Source organism: Citrus sinensis, chromosome 2 (genome assembly GCF_022201045.2).
Source record: "Citrus sinensis cultivar Valencia sweet orange chromosome 2, DVS_A1.0, whole genome shotgun sequence".
Taxonomy (NCBI): Eukaryota; Viridiplantae; Streptophyta; class Magnoliopsida; order Sapindales; family Rutaceae; genus Citrus; species Citrus sinensis.
Window position 1 is genome coordinate 8,510,566 of NC_068557.1, and position 25,207 is coordinate 8,535,772.

General features: G+C 32.3%; 1 protein-coding gene, 1 long non-coding RNA gene and 1 other non-coding gene across 4 annotated transcripts; 1 reads left to right on the forward strand and 2 right to left on the reverse strand.

Moving 5' to 3' along the window:
• Nucleotides 1-4,547: 4,547 nt before the first annotated feature.
• Nucleotides 4,548-4,651, forward strand: LOC127900493 (small nucleolar RNA R71). The gene has a single exon (XR_008052676.1). It is a non-coding gene; the product is annotated as a small nucleolar RNA R71 (small nucleolar RNA).
• A 14,510-nt stretch (nt 4,652-19,161) lies between these two features.
• On the reverse strand, nt 19,162-21,396 carry LOC127900274 (subtilisin-like protease). The gene has a single exon (XM_052434880.1). It carries the CDS (start codon nt 21,394-21,396, stop codon nt 19,162-19,164), a length of 2,235 nt encoding a protein of 744 aa, XP_052290840.1.
• Nucleotides 21,397-23,700: 2,304 nt separating this feature from the next.
• LOC102612539 (uncharacterized) lies at nt 23,701-24,945 on the reverse strand. Of its 2 annotated transcripts, none has more exons than XR_008052468.1 (3): nt 24,795-24,945; nt 24,614-24,693; nt 23,701-23,940 (listed from the first exon to the last, which is right to left on the reverse strand). It is a non-coding gene; the product is annotated as an uncharacterized LOC102612539 (long non-coding RNA). The 2 variants fall into 2 exon arrangements; XR_008052469.1 differs by having other exon boundaries at nt 24,614-24,698.
• Between the last annotated feature and the right edge of the window lie 262 nt (nt 24,946-25,207).

Below are 25,207 nucleotides of genomic sequence, written 5' to 3' on the forward strand. Positions count from 1 at the left end.
TTTCTCATAATTTGCTTATCATGGAAGACTTTCATTCGTTGCTTGTAAATCTTGGCATTTTCGTATGCATCATTGCGAATTTCTTCAAGTTCTGCCAGCTGTAATCTTCTTTCTGAGCTGGCTTGCTGCATGTCAAAATTGAATTTCTTGATGGCCCAGTATGCACGATGCTCGAGTTCCACAGGTAGGTGGCAAGCTTTTCCATATACTAGCCTGTAGGGTGACATCCCAATCGGGGTCTTGAAAGCCGTTCTATATGCCCATAAGGCATCATCAAGTCTTAATGACCAATCTTTTCTGTCCGGCCTCACCGTTTTTTCTAATATGTGCTTTATTTCTCGATTGGATATCTCAACTTGGCCACTGGTTTGCGGATGATACGGAGTTGCCACTTTGTGTGTGATTGAATACTTTGTCAAAAGAGTTTTGAATGCTTTGTTACAAAAGTGGGCACCACCATCACTAATTATTGCTCGAGGGAATCCAAAGCGTGAAACAATGTTGCTTTTCAAAAATGCTATCACCACCTTGTGATCATTGGTCCTACATGGAATTGCTTCTACCCATTTCGATACATAGTCAACAGCAACCAATATGTATTGATGGCCAAAAGACGGGGGAAAGGGTCCCATGAAGTCGATACCCCATACGTCAAAAATCTCAACCACTAAAATTGGATTTAGTGGCATCATGTTCCTCCGTGTAATGCTCCCCATTCGTTGACACCTATCACATGAAGAACAGAAAGTGTAAGCGTCTCGAAATATAGATGGCCAATAGAAACCACATTGTAAAACTTTAGTCGCTGTTTTCTTAGCACTGAAATGGCCTCCACAAGCTTGTTCATGGCATAATGAAAGGATATTCTGAATTTCACTTTCTGGGACACATCGTCTAACAATTTGGTCTGCACAATACTTGAATAAATATGGGTCATCCCAAAAGAAATTCTTTATTTCTGCAAAGAATTTAGCCTCTTCTTGCTTGGTCCAATGCTCTGGAAGTTTACCTGTAACAAGATAATTAACTATATCAGCATACCAAGGTAATACTTCCACATTCATTAATTGTTCATCTGGAAATGACTCATTCAATGGTAATGATTCTGTAATTGTGTCAAAATGGAGACGAGAGAGGTGGTCCGCCACAACATTCTCTGTGCCTTTCTTATCTTTGAATTCCAAGTCAAACTCCTGCAAAAGTAACACCCAACGAATTAGTCTAGCTTTTGCATCTTTTTTTGTGAGAAGATATTTAAGAGCAGCATGATCTGTGAACACGATTATTTTACAACCAATGAGATAAGATCGAAATTTCTCCAATGCAAACACTACTGCTAGCATTTCTTTTTCAGTAGTTGAATAGTTCAACTGTGCATCATTTAATGTCATACTAGCATAGTAAATAACGTGGGGAATTCGATCAACTCTTTGTCCTAATACTGCTCCTACTGCATAATCAAATGCATCACACATGAGCTCAAATGGTAAGCTCCAGTTTGGGGCCTGAATGATGGGTGATGATGTCAACAACTGTTTTAATTTTTCAAACGCCATGAGACATGAATCATTAAAGATAAAAGGTACATCCTTAGCAAGTAGATTGCATAAGGGTCTAGAAACTTTGCTAAAATCTTTAATAAAACGTCTATAAAAACCAGCATGTCCAAGGAAAGATCTTACTTCTCTGACTGTTTTAGGTGGAGGAAGATTAGAAATGAGATCCACCTTGGCTTTGTCAACCTCAATACCTTTGCTCGAAATGATGTGACCGAGAACAATACCTTGTTTTACCATAAAATGACATTTCTCCCAATTTAAGATCAAGTTCTTCTCGATACATCTCTGCAGAACTAGTGTTAGATGATGTAAACATTGATCAAACGAGTTGCCAAAGACAGAAAAGTCATCCATAAAAACTTCAAGGAATCGTTCAACCATATCAGAAAAAATGCTCAACATGCATCGTTGAAATGTAGCAGGTGCATTGCATAATCCAAATGGCATTCTCCTATATGCAAATGTGCCAAAAGGGCAAGTGAAAGTAGTTTTCTCCTGATCTTTTGGTGCTATGGGGATCTGATTGTATCTTAAGTAGCCATCTAGAAAGCAATAAAATTCATGACCTGCTAATCTATCAAGCATTTGATCAATAAATGGTAAAGGGAAATGGTCTTTACGTGTGATAGAATTCAACTTCCTATAATCAATGCATACACGCCATCCTGTAGTCACTCTAGTGGGTATCAATTCATTATCAGCATTCGTAACTACTGTAACTCCTGACTTTTTGGGGACAACTTGCACAGGACTGACCCATGAACTATCAGAAATGGGGTAAATGATACCTGCGTCTAATAGCTTAAGGACTTCAGTTCTAACAACTTCTTTCATGTTAGGATTTAACCGACGTTGCATTTCCCTAGTAGTTTTAGCATTTTCATCAAGGTGAATGTAATGCATGCAGTCTACTGGGTTTATACCTTTAATGTCTGCTATGGTCCATCCTAATGCCCCTTTGTGCTCTTTTAAAACATCCAACAACTTACCTTTTTGTTCGTCATTTAGGGATGATGAGATGATTACCGGCAGAGTACTTTCTTCTCCCAAAAATGCATATTCCAATGTGTTGGGCAATGGTTTGAGCTCGAGTTTCGGTGGTGATTCTGATGATGGGATGAGTTTCTTCTCTGATAGTGCTAGTTGTTCAACTCTTGACTTCCATTTATTAGTGTCCATGGATGGTGCTGAGTCAAGTAGGACGTTGACCTCATCGACCGATCTGTCAATATCAAAATCCAAACCAAAGTGAGTTAAACATGTTTGTAAAGGATCATCACTAAGGTTTGAAAGAAAAGTGTTATCAACTATTGTTTCAATTAAATCCACATCAACAATTCCATCATCTGCACTGTGAGGTTGTTTGGCAATGTTGAAGATGTTCAGCTCCATAGTCATGTTGCCGAAGGACAACTGCATATTTCCAGTCCTACATTGAATGTGAGCATCCCCAGTTGCCAAGAAAGGTCGGCCTAGAATAATGGGGATGTGCTTCCTTGAATCCTGTATTGGTTGAGTGTCAATTACAATGAAATCAACAGGAAAATAAAACTTGTCTACCTGAATAAGCACGTCCTCCACAATACCACGAGGTATTTTTGTGGACCGATCTGCAAGCTGTAACACCACTGGAGTTGGGTGTAATTCTCCAAGTCCAAGTTTCACAAATACAAAATAAGGCAACAAATTTACACTAGCTCCTAAATCCAACAAAGCATTCTCAATTGTGTGGTTCCCTATACTACACGAGATAGTGGGGGAGCCTGGGTCTTTCCATTTTAAAGGAATTTTATGTTGGAGTATAGAACTAACGTTTTCTGTTAAAAATGCCTTCTTTTGAACATGCATATTTCTCTTTTTAGTACAAAGGTCTTTAAGAAACTTGGCATAAGATGGAACTTGTTTAATAGCATCAAGCAAAGGGATGTTAACACTTACCTGTTTGAAGATTTCGAGAATCTCACCTGTGGATTTTCCCTTTTTGGCTTTTGCTAACCTCTGAGGAAATGGAGCTTTAGGAACATATTCTCGTGGGTTGGTTTCTTCTTTTTCCTCCGGTGATGAGTCATCAACATTCACAGGTACAATTTGATTTTCTTTTGTCACCGGCATCTCCACTTTGTTGTCGACTTCCTTTCCTTTTCGCAAGGTCATTACTGCTTTGACCTCTCCATGTTGCTGTGGTGAACTGGTACTTGCTTCATGTACTCCTTTAGGATTAGGCACTGGTTGACTTGGAAACTTGCCTTTCTCAACAGTCATTGCTAAGGTCTGAACTGAAGAAGCAAGTTGTCCCACCATCTTCTCGAGGCTTGAAACCGATTGGGCTTGTGAGTTGAAGCCTGCTCTCAATTCATTTCGTAGTCCATCAATGGTGCGGTTCTGTTGCTCAATCGTAGAGTGATTAAGATTCTTGAGATTCTGGAATGAATCCTCCCATGGTCTAGGTTGAGAGTAGTTTTGGTTCTGATTGTATGGTCTGAATGGGGGTTGAGAGGCTTGAGGATTTTGAGGAATTGGTGGAGCTGGAGCTGCTGGTCCATTCTGTTGGAATCCTTGAGACTATGAAAAATTGGGGTGGTCTCTCCATCCAGGGTTATATGTGTTGGAGTATGGGTTGTAATTTGATGGCTTTCTCATTACACCTATGGCATTGGCTTGATCTGAGTATGGTCATGGTCATGTGGTTCTGTTGATTTAGCAGTCGATAACGATGCTATTTGTCGAGCAAGACCTTCAACCATCTCCTTGACTTCTTTGATTCCTGAAGTTGATTCGCCAATTTGAACCTCATTCACTCCTTTAATTCTTCTAGTAGTTCTGAGTGATCGACTCCGTTGTTGGGAATTATCTGCTTGTCGCTGGAAGAATTCCCAAATTTCTGATGCACTTTTTGACATTAGCTCTCCTCCACTTGTTGCCATTAGCCATTCTTGCACATTCGGCAATAATCCCTCCAAAAAGTATTGGCATTGGTGCCATTTCTCGTACCCATGATGTGGACACTTCAAGAGTAGCCCATTGAATCGCTCCCATGTTTCGAAAAATTGCTCGTCCTCTCTCTGGGTAAACTCTGAGATTTCCCTGCGAATAGCATTGGTTTTATGCACTGGGAAATATTTATTCAAAAATTTCGTTACCATTTGTTCCCATGATGAAATGCTATTAGCAGGTAAAGTATTTAACCATGAACGAGCTCTATCTTTTAAAGAAAATGGGAATAGTCTAAGTTTAATATCATCATCTGAAAAATTCTCATATTTGAATGTTTGACAAATGGCATGAAAATCATTCAAATGATTATATGGATCCTCATTTTCTAGGCCATAAAATGTAGGGAGACAATTTAGCACACTAGGTTTTAATTCGAAACTCCTAGCAGCTACATTTGGGTATCTTATGCATGATGTGCTCAAATTAGCTAAGGGACTGAAGTAGTCCTTAAATGGCCTCTCTTGTGGTTGCAAATCCATTTCAAATTTATTTTTAATGTGCTTTTGTGTGCGAAGTGTTTTTTCTAATTCAAGGTCTATAGGTTCAAGATTAGGTAATAATGACCTACGACCATGCATGCAAAACAAATAAAATGAAAATAAAGATGGGAACAAAACAAATAAAAATAAAGAAGAGGGAGAAATTACGATACTAACCTTATTGCGCTATTAAAACCTTTCTATAAAAATACACAAAAACAAATACGTGAAATACATTAACTAAAAATAAATTAATAAGATAAACAAAAAAAATTACAAAGAAAAATAAATTGAAAATTAAATTACAGAATTTTAAAGAAGAGAAAAAGAAAAGAAATACTAACCTTTAAATGTAAATTCACTCTTTTTTTTCTTTTTTTTAAAATAATAATAATAAAAAAATACAAGAAAACAAATAAAAGAAATTATTCACAAAAATTAATTCTATGAATTAAAATTACTTACCTCCCCGGCAACGGCGCCAAAAACTTGTTGTGCAAATTTTAATGTACTCGCAAGCGCACGAATCTGTTGTAGTATAGACTAATGGTGACGAGTGTCGATCCCACGAGGAGGTGGATTTTAATTATATATAGAATTAATTTTGTAAATGGGTAGTTGGATTTATGGTGGAAATGATTTGGAATATGCTAATAATTAAATTAAAATGGCGAGAATAAATTCTAAAATTGGAATTGAAATGGCGAGAATAAATTGAAGAGAATTCTATTAAAATGACGTACTTGGGTATCTAGATCCGTATCAACATGCATCATGGGCTAAATAATCCGTATTAATGCCAATTAAATCATGAGGGGGGAATCCACACCTCATGAACCACGCTCTAATCAATATGGTGCTAAGGGCTTATCGTGCCAAATAATAATAACCTTGTACTAGAGGGCCGGTGAAACGAAGGCGGTACTAGACAAGAATATTATTATTTGTCGACGAGAAGTCAAAACATCCACAAAAACTAGAGGGGAAGAGAAAATAAATTTACCAAATTAAGCCCATGACACATGTTGAGACTTCACCTTCAACCCAAGCTTGAAAGAAAATTAGCCACTCATAATTGAATTAGGGGCAAAATGGAAATTTATTAAAATACGAAGAAAATACAAGATGGAGAAGGAATTACAGAAAATGGATCCCAAAAATGGATTCAGAGATATCCAATTAGGGGGGAGAGGCCCCCTTTTTATAGATACATGGAGTAAATCATGGCCATCGGATTAAAAACAGTTTGGACGCTCAGGATTGCGCCACGTCATCAGTCAACAGTCCACGGTTTGACCACGCGGATGAACAGTAACACGGTTTGACCTGACTTTGAACAGTAACGCGGTTTGACCCGGATGAACAGTAACGCGGTTTGGTTGAAAATAATCCTGTGTGATGCATGCACCGTACACGAGATTTTTCGTCCACTGATATGCTGCCACGTCACCATCAACAGTACATAAGAATTTTAGTCCAACAGGATCGTGACACCTCATCAGTCAATGCCACATCATCGGTCAATGCCACGTCATCATCCGTCTATGTGAACAGTGTCGTGAACAGTAACGTAGATAGTACCGTACACGTGAATAGTACGTACATGTGAATAGTGCCATTTTTCCTTTTATGCTCCTCCTAAGGTTTTTGACCATCCTGAGTTCAAAAGTGATGTCCGTTTTGCCGTCTGATTTCTCCTTTATTGTGAAATGACTATAATGCCCCTAAAATACATAAAATACTTAATTAAAATAAAACACATGTAATTAAATCACAAGAAGGTTAAATACATAAAAGTAAGGGTTGTTAGTAAGACTTGAAATGTAAAATGACGGTTTTCTCCTTTATAAATATGCATTTTCTAACACTCAACAATAGATCTAAATTCTTAAGAAGTGGTATCAGAGCAATGCCACTAACAATTTGTTTGGTAAGCTTTTTGGATCTTGATCTATTTTTGTAGTGTTTGGTGAGATTTTGGGATCTTGATTTATTTTTGTAGGCATGGATTTGTAGAGAAAAAAAAGATCTACTGCTTTTCCACCATTACTTGATGACACCAATTATTCGTATTGGAAGCAAAGGACAACAACTTTTATTGAATCTATTGACATAAGAGCTATGAAATGTGTAAGGACAAGCTATATTTTACCCATCATGTCTGATCGAGATAAAAAAAAAAACATAATTCTTAAGCCTGTGAATGAATATTCCAACGTTGAAATTTAAAAATCTAGCTTTAATTCCAAGGCGTTCAATGCAAATTTCAATGGAGTTGACATCAATAAGTATGATTTAATCTCTACATGTACGACTACAAGGAAGCTAGTGGCAATCTTTGAGATACTCATTGAAGGAGACAATTTGGTAAAACGTTTTCAACTTCAAAAACTTGCAATTGAATTTGAAAATCTTAGGATGAATGAAAATGAAGAACTTGCTGATTTTAATGGTAAACTACTTAAGATTGCTAATACTTCATACTCTCCTAGTAAAAGAATTTCTGAGGAAGAATTAGTTAGAAAATTTTTGAGATCTTTGCCAAATAGATTTCTTATTAAAGTTGTAGCTATTGAAGAATATTGTGGTATTAGCACAATGACAAAAAATCAAGTGACTACCAAACTATAAAATTTTGAGACTAGTCACATGAAGAAAAAGAAAGAAAAAAGTATTGGTTTTGAAGTTGAGACGCCAAATTCAGAAAATGATTATGATGATGCTGATGATGGTAATAATGAAGTTAAAACATTATTATGCAAACTAAGTAATTGTATCTTATTTTGATGATTTTGCGGTCTGTAGAATTTCTCATCATTATCGACACCATACCACACACTTTATTGTCGGAGTTATTGAAATTAGTAATGTTAAAGACAAAAATAGATCGTTGATTGAAATACACCTGATGAATATGTGCCCATTTCTGTTGGCTATACTAATCTATAGCTTTGCATATTTTGCTGTCATAAATATTCAAGGCAATTCTTGTGATCTGAGGATCTCCTAGTTTCGAATCATTAGTCCCCATTATTCTGCCAAACCCATATGGACATTTCAGTTTCATTATGTGGACTTTTGTTCTTTTTCTTGTTGCTTATAGCGAGAGACTTCACAAAAAGATTGGGCAATTTTGAAATTTTCTAGGAATCAACCAACAACAACTATTGCCAATGTAGCTAGCTCGCCAGCTAAGTATAAAGGAATTAAAGTTTTTCCAATGATGACACCAAAATCCTCTTTAGTGTTATAAACGTTTATCCACATATAAACCTCTCATGTTTCTTAGCATGACTATATTATAATTTTACTAATAAAAAATAAAGAAGCTCTGGCATAGGTCAAAAACATCAGGATAACAATGACATGAACGTGCAAACAACTACTATTCATGATTTTGACTTTCAAAAAAGTAATATTGTCTCAAATTTCCAACAATTTTCAGTACAATTTCATGACTTTTGATTATTGCTTCAAATAAGGTACACAAACTTACTGCTTGTTATCTTTTATTACTAAAGATCTTTCAGGGATTTTTGCTGACAAATGGTTATTGCGAAATACGTAATAAATAACACGAATTGAGTCACTACAACAAAAAAGGGCTTTAGCAACGAATAGTTTTGTTGCTAAAACATGCAATTTTCGTCGCTAAATATTATAGTAATAAAAAATTTTTTGTCGCCATAGGAGCGTCGCGTTAGGTCTTTGGCGTCGAATTTTAAAATTTTTTTGCTGAAAGTAATTTTAGCAACGAAAAATTTTTAGTCGCGAAAAAAACTTTTAACGACGAATCATGTTTCGTCGCCAAACACTTTATATTTCTAATTCCATTGCTTGTCGGAGTTATTGAAATTAGTAATGTTAAAGACAAAAATAGATCGTTGATTGAAACACACCTGATGAATATGTGCCCATTTTTGTTGGCTATACTCATCTACAGCTTTGCATATTTTGCGGCCATAAATATTCAAGGCAATTCTTGTGATATGAGGATCTTCTAGTTTCGAATCATTGGTCTCCATTATTTTGCCACACCCATATGGACATTTTAGTTTCATTATGTGGACTTTTGTTCTTTTTCTTGTTGCTTATAGCGAGAGACTTCACAAGAAGATTGAGAAATTTTGAAATTTTCTAGGAATCAACCAACAACAACTATTGCCAAAGTAGCTAGCTCGCCAGTTAAGTATAAAGGAATTAATGTTTTTCCAACGATGACACCAAAATCCTCTTTAGTGTTATAAACGTTTATCCACATACAAACCTCTCATGGTTCTTAGCATGACTAGATTATAATTTTACTGATTAAAAATAAAGAAGCTCTACATAGGTCAAAAACATCAGGATAACAATGACATGAACAGTGCCAACAACTATTATTCATGATTTGAATTTTCAAAAAAGTAATATTGACTCATATTTCCAACAATTTTCAGACCAATTTCATGACTTTTGATTTATGCTTCAAATAAGGTACACAAACTTATTGCTTGTTATTTTTTATTACTAAAGATCTTGTAGGAATTTTTGCTGACAAAGGGTTATTGTGAGATTCATAATAAATAACACGAATTGAGTCACTACAACAAAAAAGGGCTTTAGCGACAAATAGTTTTGTCGCTAAAACATGCAATTTTCATCGTTAAATGTATTAATGACAAAAAAAAGTTTGTCACCATAGGAGCACCGCGTTAGGTGTTTGGCGCCGAGTTTTCAAATTTTGTTGCTAAAAGTAATTTTAGCAACAAAAAAGTTTTAGTCGCGAAAAATACTTTTAGCGACGAACCTTGCTCCGTCATTAAAAGTACTTTTAGCGACGAATCATGTTTCGTCGCCAAACACTTTATATTTCTAATTCCATTACTCGTCGGAGTTGTTGAAATTAGTAATGTTAAAGACAAAAATAGATTGTTGATTGAAACACACCTGATGAATATGTGCCCATTTCTGTTTGCTATACTCATCTACAACTTTGCATATTTTGTGGCCATAAATATTCAAGGCAATTCTTGTGATCTTTTAGCAAACGTATTCGTCGCTAAATGTGTATTTTTAACGACGCAAAAGTATTTGTCGCTAAATGTGAAAAGATCATGTTTCGTCGCCAAAAGAAAGTTTAGCGATGATTACTTTTGCATCGCTAAAAGTACACATTTAGCGACCAATATTAATCTTCGTAGCTAAAAGTATTTTTGCCAACGAACATTGTTTCGTCGCTAAAAGTTATCATTTTTCTTTCATTTATTTATTATTACTATTGTTAAAATATTATTATTTTTTAATACGAAATTACAATGACAATTAACACCATAATGATAAAAAACAGAATTAACTAATTTAAAAACAATTATTCTTATTGATGAACAATAAAAAAATAATTACAAAATTTAATATCCATTTTTTGAGAAAAAATTACAAATGAATATAAATTTCTTAGTTTTCTTAATCAACAGAATCTTTTGAAAATTATTTCAACAAAATCGGATAAGAATTCAATTTATAATGATTTTTTAAACACAAGTCTGTTATGCTGAAAATTTCTAATTTTAGCACAATGCATGAGTTACAAAACTATTTTAACCATACGGAAACTTCTTCAAAAATTATGTAATTTGGAAAATTGATTCCTATATGTGTCTATTATAGTTCTGGAAAGATTAAGGATAATGTTTTTTGAATTTTTGAATTCAGTTAGGTCATAGCAGAAAATTGTTTGACAGGTTTCTTGAGGTCTAAAACGAAAATTGTTTCAATTGTTTAGATAGAATCAGGCTATGAAAATTTTATTATTGTGAAACCAATATGTCCATAAGTAAATTTTGAGATTTTTCCGATGAAGGAACAATTTATTAAAATTTAGAGATTAAAGAATATTCTATTGAGGTACTGATAAAGATATTATTTGAGTCTTGAAGATATAATATAATTGATATAAATGAGGAGGAAAATATCAATACTATATTAGCTAACATAGCAATTAAGCTCAAAGAAATAGAGGCAACAAATCCTCCATAAGCCACTTTGGTTAAAGGAGATGACTTTATAATTGTGGTTATCATCGAGGTAAACATGGTTTATTATACTCTAGTGAGGGAGGGAGAAGAATTTGTGTTCCTTAATGATTTCTTATCCACAACAACCATGAGAAAGGAAATTCTTCTTAAACTTACTTTTGAGAAAATCCTCTCATTGAGTAATATATGCCATATTTATGGGATACCATACCATTTGAATTATGTCTTTGTATTGAGTAAGACATGGATAAAAGAGTGTCCTTTTGAGAGTAATAAAATTATATTGTTAGATAATGAGATATATGTTGGGAAAGGGATATTATTCTAGTAAACGTTTTAAGTATATAACTTTTAATATTGCTAAGGATGAAAAGTGAGTCACCTTAACTTTTATTGTTGACTCCATAGCATGGAAGATATGGTTATATGAATTTTTCTTATAGTAAGAAAATGAGAGAACTTGATTTATTGTTTAGTTTGAACTTGTCAAATGACAAATAAGATATGGTGTAGAATCAAAATCCACAAGAAAACATGTAAACTAGTTTTGAGCAGAGAAACTGAATTTCTCAATTTAATTCACAATTACCTTCGTGATTCAAAATAAACCATGCTTAGAGGGAGTAAAAGATATTACATTACCTTTATTGATAATTTGTCAAGATATACAAAATTATATCTATTAAGAAATAAAGATGAAGTAGGTGAAAAATTCTTAATATAAGAGGGAAGTTGAAAATCAACTTAAATAAGGAAGTAATAGAAGAGGTGAGTATGATTCAAGCATGTTTAATGCTTATTGTGAGAATCATTATATCATCCATGAAGTGACACCTCCATGTTTACTTGAATCCATTGTTATAACTAAAAGGAAAATAGAACATTAAAGAATATGTAAATACAATGGTAATAAGTTCTGGAGTAAGAGGAAGTTATGTTGTTAGCTTGCCACATTCAGAATAGAATATCCTATATATAAGAAAATAGAAAAGATACCTTATGAGCTATAAGAAGGCTATAAGCCTGACTTATTATACCTTAAAATGTGCGGGTACCTTAAAAGGTTCTTAAACCTGATTCTAAAATGTCTTGGTTGAACCCTAAACTGTTGACTGTTTATTTATATGGTATGTCGAGAACAATGCTACTTATATATTCTTAGTACTCCAAAATGAAGGACATTCGTTTGAGGCAAATACCATTATTAAGTCCAAGAATGCTAAACTCTTTAAATTTATTTTCTTGAAAAAGATAGTTTTAGTTAGTCACCCTATAAAATAATCATTCTGAGAGTTCAGATGTTAAATATATGAAAAGTAAAAAGATGAGAACAACAAGTTTTGGTGGAGATTTCTTTTTTTTTTTGTTTTACTGAAATGATCCTTAGACTCTCAAAGAAGCTATGGCTTCTCGAGATGGACCTCTGTGGAGAAAGGCAATCAACAATGAGTTGGATTTCATCATGAGTAATCATGTGTGAGAATTTGTTAATTTACCTTTAAATACAAAACCTATTGGGTGCAAATGATTTTTTAAAGAAAATTGAAAGTTGATGTATCAATTTATAATTATAAGGCAAGATTAGTTGCTAAATGGTCCTCATAAAAGAAAAAACATATATTATTTTGATACATATGCACATGTGATGCAGATTGCATCCATTAAAGTTTTGATTGCACTAACTGCAATTCATAACTTACATGTTCATTAAATGGATGTCGAAATTGCTTATCAAAATGTAGACTTGGATAAGAAAATCTACATGAGTCAACCAGAAGATTGTGTAGTTCAAGCAAAAAGGTATGCAAATTGGTTAAGTCATTATATGGCTTAAAATGAGCACCAAAATTGTAGCATGAGAAGTTTGATAAAGTATTAATATCAAATGGATATGCAAATGAGACTGAGAGGATGCTTGCTTCTAACTTCGATATGAAGAATATAGGAGAAGCAAATGTTATTCTACGCATCAAAATCACCAGGACTAGTGATAGTCTCATGTTGTGACAAGAATATTATATTGAGAAGGTTTGGATATTTCGATAAGAAACTAGTCTTTACACCGTATGATACCAATATCCACCTTAAGAAAAATTTAGAGCATAATGTTGATAAATTGAGATTTGCCCAAATCATTGGCAGCCTAATATACTTGATGCACAATATAAGTCTGACATTGCATGTGCTATAGGTAGATTGAGTAAGTTGTACTCAAAATCCTAATAAGGATCACTTGACTGCTACAAACAGACAAGGAAAATATTTGAGAGGCACCATTGATTATAGATTTAACTACAGTAGCTCTCCACCTGTGCTAGAAAGGTATAGTGATGCAAACTTGATTTCAGGATAAGATGAAATTACTAGTGGTTATATATTTACCCTTGTTGAGGAGTTGTGTCTTGGAAATCTTCTAAACAAACATGTTTAGCTCATTATACCATGGAGTCCGAACTAATTGCCTTAGAAAAGGCATGTACTAAGGTTGAGTCGTTAAGAAATCTTTTAATAAATTTTCCCATTAACATTTATCCTTCTATTTATGTGTGAGTATATTGTGATCACCAACTCTACTATTGCTACGGGTAAAAAGATAAGATCTATTATGGGAAAAATAGATAACTTCATCTGAGATATAATATTCTCGAGTGTGATGTCAAAGTCAAATTTGGCCAATTCTCTGACTAAACTACTGAACATGAGGTTAGTGATAATTACATCAAGGGGGGTGCGACTTCTGTCTAAAATAAAAAATAAGAGTGACAGTGACCCTATATACGTGATTGGAGATCCCATGAAGTAGGTTTATAAGAGTAATACCAATTCACTTGTTGTCTTGTGGCACTATCAATTTATTTATTTGAGTCCTCCCTATGGCGTGATAATTGCCTATGACAATGATTTAGGTTAAGTCCATATTTCATGTATGGTGGTGCGTCAAAACTGCATGACACACTTGATAGCGGTTCACCGACATGAATGTGGAATTAGGTCGGTTCCTATGAGAGCGAGACATGCATATTTAAAGCACTGATGAATTCTAAAAAGCACAGGGCCATTAAAGTGTCAAACTGCAGAACACCAAAACACTGAGAGAGCATAGAGTGAGCATCTAGTCCTCTGCCTCACGGAAAGGAATATTGACTCATAGAAACCATAAGTTTCTCTAAGTCCCTATCAGACACGGTTAGTTGTTCAATGGCTAGTTCATAACTCGAAAGGCACTAGTTCACATGCATTAAACTCTACGATAAAGGAAATTGGAGAATTTTGAGATATGTGGGGGATTGATGGAGTTTTATTAGTATTTCAAAATACTAATATCCCACATTTGAGGGAAGTGAGCAATCACTATCATGTTTGATTTGAAATTAGTCATATATTTAGTTTAATTACAAATTAGAGTTGGACAAGTCAAATCTATATGTGATTTGTATTATTTAATTGAATTAAATTATAAATCAAATGAATGACTAATTTAAATTAAATAAGGAAATAGGTGATTAATTCAAATCGAATTAGGAAAAGGATTATCGAGGGCTTCTCTATATAAAGGAGGCATACAAAGCCTTCAAGTAATAACTACTATTACCTCTCTTTCTGTCTCATATTTTCTTACTTAATTTTCTTTTGTTGTTCTACATTGTTGTGCTTGGAGTGCGACTTCACAACAGTGGCATCATTGAATCTTAGATATCAGTTCACATTATTTATGTCCTTTTTATATTGAAAAATATTTCTAGTGGAGCGGAAATTGGTCTAAAGGATAGTGTTTCTTCCGCTTGGTGAAGTATTTATTTGACAGAAACCTTAAGTTATTGCAGAATTGGCGTATTAATTCACGGTTGTTATCATTACTTGTAAGGTATGGATTTTGTTTCTTCTGGTTATTAATCTCTTGTTACTTTAGGAAATAGGCTCGTGGGCTTAGATGGTGTGCCTAAAATCTTTGAAAAATTTTCTTAAAATCTTTGAAACCTATTCTTTCAGTGGAAATTATCGAGACTGTAATAGTGTTGCTTCAAATGGAATTCTGAAATTGAATTGAAACAACAGTTAGGTTTTTCAAGCTATGATGACTAGGCTGTTGAATGGAAACTTGTCAAATAGAATCAAAATTATGGTTTTTCAATAACAAAACAGATACCTTTTTAGGCAATGGTAACAACCGTGGATTGATATGCTAATTCTGCAATAAACCCCATGTGAAGACTCGACGAAGGAGAACCCATCTGTCTTAAAGCCAATCAAAGTGAGACAGTATGTGTTCGAGAAAATATAATTTTCATAAAATAACAATGCCACCCACTCTATACACCAATACTGATATTCACACAACTTAGTACAAAGCCAAGTACAAAAGGGCCTATTTGCTAGATTTGCTATTATAACCCACCAAAATTATTTTACATGCTGACTTTTTAATTAAATTTCATATTATTGAAATTACCATGAGTGAGTTGACTTGGTTAAATAAAACAAATAAAATTCAATTACTGGTACCAAAAAATAATGCCTTACCGTCTTGATTAGTGGGAGAATTTCTGTAATTTTCCCATGGTAAACACAAAGACTGCAAGAAAATTGAGCTCTTATTACCACCAATCTCTAATTTTTAACTGTACTAATTTTCATTTACGTGTTGCACTGGAGTGGGAAATTGCCTAGAATATTCTTTTATTTTTTAAACAAAGAATGAATGTTCGTTTGAATTGTCTGCGTTTTAAAAGATTGTCCAGATCATGGAAAATTCAAGTCTAGCAAAAACAAAATTGAAGAAATGTATACGTAATTTCGGTGGGTTTTTAAACAGAACAAATATTATTCAAAGATACAAGATTGAAGTACTTTCTGCACTATTGGAGGAGCAGAAAGTGAAATTTTAAATTTTAAATTTAGAAAATGGGGTTTTTGAATAATTAGGTTTGAGGATTTTTTTTTTTTGGGTTCAAGTACGGCCATCTTTAATCAATTAAATCTTTCTTATATGTGTATATAGGTTTTTTGACCATCTTTTACTATTAAGATTTCTTTAAGAAAAATTTTAAGGGTAAGGTTATTTAAACCCACCGAATTCCTCTCTACACCCATTTTAAAAAATAAATTTGTTATTAAAAATTGAAAATTTAAAGATTTCAAAATTATCCTTATCTAATCTCTTTTTCTCTCCACCTTAAAATTACATATTCTCCCTTCACTCTCATATTGTGTAAACTAAACACTCAATTTTACTCTCTTTTTAATTTTTTTTATTTTTCTTATCAATTTTATAATAATTTACTTATTTTACCTTTTCTTTACAAGTCTTTTGCTTCATTTCCAAAATTTATGTTTTGTTTTACAGTTAATGTTGATTTACTAGTTTTCAATTATATTTGCAAGTTTTTGTTTTGTTTACTAGTAGTACATCAATTTACCAATTTTATATTAATTCACTTGTTTTATCTTTCATTTATAAACCTTAAAAATTATGTTTTATTTTGCACTTAATGTTGATTTACGAGTTTTATGTTATATTTGTATATTTTTGTTTTATTTACTAATAGTACATCAATTTATCAGTTTTATATTAATTTACTCTTTTTACCTTCCATTTACAAGTTTTATGTTTAATTTCTAAAATTTATTTTTTATTTTACAGTTAATGTTGATTTATAATTTTTATGTTTAATTTCTAAAATTTATTTTTTATTTTACAGTTAATGTTGATTTACAAGTTTTATGTTAAATTTACAAGTTTTATGTTTTGTTTACATAATTTATATTTAAGTACGTATTGACGCTGTAACTTTAATCACGGCATAATAAAATGACCCTAAAAATTAATTTCTTCATATTTATTAACTATCATGGCTAATAAAAATATTATTGATGTTCAATTTTAAATAGTGGGTTTTGTTCCTCTTAATTTGTGAATCTAATTATTTGTAGTTAAAAGAATATATCTAAATGAATTAATGAGAATTTGTGAAATTGAGATGAGAAAGAGAATAATGGGTTAGTTAAGTAATTTTTTAAAAAACAATTTAGATAATAAAAATTTTAATTAGAAAAAGTGTCTAGAGTGGAAATTAATGGATTCAAATAACCCTATCCAAATTTTATTTGACTATTTACACTTATAACATAAAATGACCAAACTACCCAAAAAAAACATGAGCTTTTGCATATGATAGCCTATATGTTTAATTTTATTTTGATTAAGTCTTCAAACTTCCTCTTCATTTGATTTTTTAAAAAAATAATATGCACTTTACTGTAATTATTTCTTGAAAGAGGGATGAGCAGAAAAAAATTGTAGGGGGTAAGTATCTTCAAGTTTTTTAATAGACATAATATGGATTATATGACAAGTGAGGTGCAGATTAACTATTAAGACAACATCATTTCAAGAACAGGTAGTGATACTTATATCTTATAATTTTTGTAAATTCACCCTACTTTTAAAAAATTAATACAATAAGTTCAAATTACTTTTGAAAAAAAAATAAAGAATTGGAGAATTAATCAATTAAATCTATCTTCATTATTATTATTTTTTTTTTGTGATTACATTTGTTTTAATATTTGACTACTAAGGTTACTTTAACATAAATTTAATGTGATTATTTTATCCTCAAAAGATAAAAATATCAAAAAATCCTAAATGATGGATATGTACAACTAAACAAAAGAATGTATTTATGGCATATTGGGTACTAGAAATTATTAAATTTTATTTAAAACATATTAGATTATAAAAATCTAAAACTAAATGCCCAAACTATTAGTTATAATAATAGTTCATGTTTTTTGAGGTAATTTGTTTATCTTATATTATATAAAATAGTCAAAATAAACTTATTTTAAAGGAGCCTTAAATGTTCAAAGATTATTAAAAGACTTAAATAAAAAAATATTATAAGAATGATTCAATTAACTAATTTTTCAGACTTATTGTTATTTCATAGTTATGTAAAATAATGTAAACTTATTATAACTATTTTATGGAGATGTGGTGGAAATATCCACGTCTTTCAACAATGGGTGATTTTCTTTGATCTATCCTCAACTATCTCCAACCCATCAATGACTTTATGTCCAAATTAACACAACCCCCCAGACCAAATGTTTAATTTTTTTTATCGTTACCATCAAGGGAAATTTTATAACTTAATAAAATTTAATACAAATTCTAGAAATTGGGTTGAATATATGGCTAAATACATACATGTGCTTTCAAATGGCGTTTCGTTTAAAGTAACTTATGAAAAATTCAAATAATTTTTCATTAAATATAATTTCTTTTAGGTAACTTCAAAATTGATGTAAATTCTAAAAATTGACTTCAATATTTGATTAAATATAAGTGCTTTCAAATGGATTTAAGTCTAAAAAAAAAGAAAATTAGTTGATTTTTTTTAATGGAGGCATGTCAAATGGTTTCAAACTTGAAATAAATTTAGAAATTTATATCAACATTTGATTAATGAAAGTGCTATCAAATCATTTTTGTCTCCATTTTTTTTCTTGTAATTTTTTTGGTCTATCATCGTGTGAGCCCATTGAAGACAACAAAGTAATTAAAATTTAATTTAATACAAATATGAAATACAAAAGAGTAAATTCTTCAATATTAAATGACTTGCGTCATTAAGAAAAAATTTTCTTTTTAATTCTATTCATATTTCCTCATGTTTAATTTTGCATGTTGCCAAATAATCACTCACACAAACAAACATCATTTTTATCCATTATAGATACAAAACTTTGATCTTCATTTTTTATTTCCTTAATAATTGACCACTAAAGGGTATCAATGTATTTTCCCACCATAGTTATCACATTTAACGATCAAATTCTTGAAGGAAAAAATAAAAAAAGTACTAAACATCTCCTGGAAAACAATAGGTCAATAATTTTATAATTTATGAAAGAATTTTTACAATATCTTTGATCATTTGATAAACAATTTTGCTTGTCATATCAACAAAAAAATAAACTATGAAATAATAATGAGGTTAATGCTCCACAATCACGTCTCACAAAGCTAATTTGCCTTATTATTCAAAGTGTTTTACGTATGTGATTTCATAACAAATCACCTATATATGCTGTTATTCTCTGTATTCGTCATATGAAGCTGATAGCGATAGGACTCTTCACAATATACTGACCAAAAATCCAGCTCAAATTTGCTTGGGCTGAAGATGCACCAATATTCTTTGTTCTCGTGAATGTCACAGAATAGGTCACCTTTTGGTTTTTCCCCGTAAAAGATATCTTACTCGGTTGTATGGTAATCTCTACTCCTTCAGGGGCAACAATCTGACTGGTGTACGATGAATTAGCGGGTCCAACGTTTGTTACTGTTCTATTATATGTCTGACGAGCAGACCCCAATCTGATAGAAAATGAAGGATAATTTAGCTCTGCTTCAGCTATGCTTTGCACTTTTGAGCATTGCACATCACCACCCACAATGCCTTGTACCTGTTGGTCCGTGTAATTTAAACCACATAAATAAGGAATGTAATCATTGGGCTGGATGTCATAAATAAGTCCAGGATCATTTGCTTTTGAGGGGTTAACGTGGCCTGCACCAACTGCAAACAGATCAGCTGGAAGATGATTGCGATCAAGAATTGGCTTGCCTTCAAGGTTTATCGTATCAGCAGTAGTCATGATGGCAGATTTGATAGCGGCGGGTGACCAATCAGGATGAGCACTTTTGAGCAAAGCTGCAATACCACTAAGATGCGGGCAGGACATTGATGTGCCTGAAATTATGTCAAATATGTATTCTGTATTTGTTATGGGTTCAACAGCTGTTCGCCAAGCAGCTATAATGTTTACTCCAGGTCCAACAACGTCAGGCTTCAAGATTCCAGGGCTTACTGTGCTGGGTCCTCTTGAGGAAAAAGCGACAATCGCAGGAGCAGAGTTTTCGCCAATCACAGTTCCTTTCACCACCAATGCAGCAGTCGGTGACGATGTTGAATTTATGTAGGCTTTTATGCTCTCCCCCACTGTATAACTCACACGCGCGTGTGGAAGTACAGTGCTTCCAGCTACAATACTGTCACCAATAAGTTCGTTATTCATTAGAATCATGGCAGCGCCACCAGCATCCAAGACATCCTGAGGATCGGCACTTAATTGACATAATACTACTTTGCCTTTGACATCAATACTTTTCAGAGTTTCTGGTGGGCAATTTGTTGTTGCCGAAGCATTCTTCGTGACAGGATAAACAAGAGGCAATTGCTCAGAAGGGATACCTGTCCCTTGCAAAAGTGATTCACCGTCATAGGTTTCTTGGTTTCCGAGCTGTACCGATGTAACTATGCTTCTGTCAGTAGTGCTTGCTCCCACAGTAAGCATCCACGGGGCGTCATTAACTACAGAAAAAGGTTTTGGGCCCCAATTTCCTGCCGAAATACTTATGAAAATGCCTTTTTTAACAGCTTTGAAAGTTGCGATCGCAATTGCGTTAGCATGGAATTCTTTATGTTGATCTGGACCAAGACCAATCGAAAGAGAAAGCACATCAACACCGTCTTCAATAGCAGCGTCAAGTGCTGCACTAACTGAACTCTCAGGACATTTATCAGCGTAGTCATCACAAGCTTTGTACATTGCCAAGTGAGCTAAAGGCGCCATGCCTACTGCGGTGCCGTTTGCCTCACCAAGTCTATTTGCACCATTTACGAAAGTCCCAGCGGCCGTGCTTGACGTATGGGTTCCATGCCCTCCGTCATCAATAGGTGGCAAACTTAGGTTATAAAAATTTCTTGCCCCAATTATCTTATTGTTACAACCCGCCCCTCCTGCAAATTCACATTTCCCTCTCCACTTTGCTGGTGGTGGAGGCATGTCTTTATCGCTAAATGAAGGATGAGTAGGCGTTATTCCCGAGTCTAAAACTCCAATAATTACCCCTTTTCCGAGATTTGAATCCTTCCAAAATCCTGAATTCTGATGCAAACCCAAGAAGTTGGGAGTGTGGGTTGTATGCAGCCGCAATGTATTTTCAATATGGGCTGATATGAACCCATTCTTTGTTTCCATGGCCTTCACTTCCTCTGCTGTGAGCCTCGCGGCAAAACCCGAAATCACATGCCTATAGCAATGCACCATTCGTGATTGACGATCATCATCGGTGGAGTTTGATGAGATGGTAGCCGGCAAGAACGAATGGTACCAGCTTTCTAAATCTATTTCCTTCGAAAAATTACCATGCTTTGGCTTTTGCACGTAAACCATGTACGTTTGTAATTCATCTATATCACTTTCGACATTGCTGATCCCGGCAATTGCTGGGGAGAGACTGATAATATAAATGAGACTAATTAGAATGGAAGCCATGTTTAACATTTTACCACTCCTGATCTCAATAAACCAAGAGTCGAAAAATGTTAATAATGTTTGATGAGTTGATGCATCAATCCCATGCACATACACATATATATAGTGCAATGCAGGAAGCGATAAGTACGAAGGATTAACAAGAAGCTAGTACACGGTTGTAAATGGAGATATAATAGCTGGAACTAGTTCATAACGATTAGCAAAATATATATATATGATCTTATGTTAAACTAAATTTGGAGAGACTAAGGTTCACTAACAGTTTATTTGTTAACCAATTAATAAAGAAAATATCATATGTTGGGTTTCTGGCATATTTTTCTTTTAATAATTAATAACTCATACAGTCGTTGAAACTATCATAACCTTAGAAAAACCACTTGTTACCACTAAAATTAGACCTTACTTTAATTGGTTAAAAACGTACCGAATTAGTTCATTAAGACCACGTGCTTCCAAGCATGCGTGCATCTATTTATTTATGTCACAAAAAATATAAAATCAAAATTGTTAATCAGTTCCATCAAAAGCAGTCATTTCGTTTATGAATTAAACTAGAAAATAGAACCGCACTTCATGCGGCATTAAAAAAAGAATTTAGTATTATTTTTTTATTACTTTACACTTAATAAAACTGATAAAAAATATAAATTGATTTTTTTTTAAAGATGACGCATCCTTATAAAATTAATGTTATTTATGAAAGTTAATTATTTTTTTATTAACTTTAAAAATATATATTAATGTGTATAGTTAAGTGTACACAACCTTTTCATCAATAAAAATTATGTTCACACTAATCAACTCTCCATTCTTCTTGGTATTAACAGACTCCCACATTTTACAAAGCCTAACCATTATCATCCAACTATCTTTATCCTTGTTTAACTCATGAAGAAAAGAATACTCCATGAAGCACACACTACAAAAAATTTAAATAAGTCAAAAAATAAAAACACAAGAATATTTATAAAGAGTATGTTGGTTAAATAATAAAAAAAACCCAAACATAACAAATCTTAAATACTTAATATTTATATAGTTTGAAGAAGCCAAAAGACACTAAATAAAAGGTTGCATAATTAAATATGAAATTATGACATTAAAATTAGGTCCTAGTGGTATTGGTGAGGGAAGATGAAAGAACCTTCCTTCCTATATTAATTAGTTGATGTATTTTAAACCACTAAAGTTTAGTTGTTGGCTTAATAAAATAAATGAATGTTTCAAAACTATAATTAATTTATTATTAATGGTTACATACTGTTGAATTTAAATAGAAAGAAAAAGAGACATGTAATCTTTTATAATCTACTAATTATTTTCTATTTTTAATATTTTGTAATGTAATTATTTTTTAATCTCAACCAATATATTAGATTATAGAGAAAATAAAAAGATGAGAAATAATAATGCCACAAATCTTAACTACTTAATATTTATAGAGTTTGAAGAAGTCAAAAGGCACTAAACAAAAGGTTGCATAATTAAATATGAGATTATAGCATTAAAATTAGACCCTAATGGCATTATTAAGGGAAGATGAAGGAACATTCATTTCTATATTAATTAATTGATATATTTAAGCTACTGAAGTTTAATTGTTGACATAATAAAATAAATTAATGTTTGAAGACTTATAATTAATTATTATTAATGGTTACATATTATTGAATTTAAATAGAAAGAGGAAGAGACATATAATCTTTTATAATCTAATAATTATTTTTTATTTTTAATATTTTGTAATGTAATTATTTTTTTAATATCAACCAATTTATTAGATAATAGATAATACAAGAAAATGAGAAATAGTGATGCCACATCACCTCATCTAGTCCCAACTTTATATATATATATACACTACTAGAAAAATGATCTTTACTGACATTAGAATAGTGTCAATAATTACTTTTAGTGACACTTGCTAATTGTGTCAGTAATCTGGCAATCAAAAAAATAGTGACACTTGTAAGTGGTGTCAGTGATTACTATTACTATAGTATCACTAAAATCATAACACCATGGTATCAAAATATTACAATACTATATTGGTATTTGTGATTACTGTTACTATAGTATCACTACTTTATTTATTATTTAAAAAAATAATTATATAAAATGACGTTGCCCATTGATTTGTTGATAGAATTAAAAGGCTGTGAGAAATAAGAACAAAAATCAATTTATATTGCAAAACCTTTTATAACATTTTAATATTATCAATATATATTACACAACCAAATACATCAATACACAAGACGTCTTATTACAAAACATCTTATTCTTATAATTGAATAATCTTAACTGTTATTATCCAATCAAATTCCTTCTACTCGTAGCTAAATTTAAGGGCTAAATTTACCAAATCTAAAAGCTAAATTTAGAAGGATTATTATTATTCACTCCATGAACATAAGTATTGCGATCATGCATTATCACGGACAACTTCTTCATTCACGGACAGCTTCTTCATTCGATGAATTTGATGGGTTAGGGATATAAGTTGAAGAAGAAGCACTTTAAACATATTAGTCATATCTGCAAACAAATAAAAGAAAAAGGAAAAGAAATTGGTTGCCAAATTCCAACACTTGTAAAATAAATTAACAAGCAATACAGAGACAAAAGTTAATAGAAATAAACATATTTTGCTCAAAAACAAAACTATTCATAAGATATGAATAGATCAACTCAATTATCTTAAAGAAAAATTAGAGAATAAGAATGTTATAGCTCATTTGATTAGAAATAAGGTAGAATATATTTAACTATAGATATAAATTAAAAAAAAAGGTGATGATGAATTGATTCTCTTACATATATGAATAAGAGAGATTGAGAGAGCAAATTATAGCATTTAAGTTTTCAGTATAACATCTAGTTTCAAGAAAGTGTGCTTATTTCTCATTCTATAAAAAACAATGATTTTTCAGCTAAAAAAAATCATAATAAAATTTAATATCTAATACAACATAGTATGTTTTTTTTCAAAAAAAGGCTTGCAATTATGTCTTTTAGCCACCAAGCCTAAGTGTGAGAGTAAAGCATTTAACTCTTGATAATTACACACTTTCTACATAATGCAATTAGTGTCAACTCATTCCAAATTACTCTACTAGAATAATAAAACATTTCAGCCATTATATTGATGGAGCTACTAATCCAAAATATTCAGAATAAATATAGAGTTCAAGGCAATTAAGAGATGTACCTCTTAAAGCTCTGCATATTCTCTATCTTTCTAAGTCAATCTTTAATTCATATAGTTCCACCCCCTTTGAATTCACAAACCTAGACTTTACAAACAAAGGCCTTACATCATTAATGTTGATACCTTTTTAACAAAAATATCACTATATTCATAAATAAAAATCACAAGTTAACGCTTTAACCTCGTGTTGGGCTGTCTTAGTCTGCAAATGGCAGAGGAATCTACGATAATGTGTATGTTTTCCTGAGAAGAAAAGGGAACAAAAAATAGGGAAAGGAAGTCAAGACTACGAAATAATTATTCAATAAGCTGAAAAATTATCATATATCATGCACGTTTTATTGAAATTGATGATCATATATACACTCACTCACGCAACACACTCACTACTACACACATGTCCATAAGAGACAACCAATAAAGTTAGAAAAGAACATACAATGCAAGCCAAGACCACCGCAAACAGGACATGCTATGATGTTTGATAAAAAGCCAAGACAAAAGTAGAGGGCACGATAATTTTTTTTTCCTTCTTCTTAAATATTGATGTTGATAAATGGCTAGTTGAATTTGACAAACGAGCAAGTACTTCTC

Excerpts from the sequence above, each read along its gene's own strand:
- LOC127900274 (XM_052434880.1), bottom strand. The coding sequence starts at position 21,396 with ATGGCTTCCATTCTAATTAGTCTCATTTATATTATCAGTCTCTCCCCA.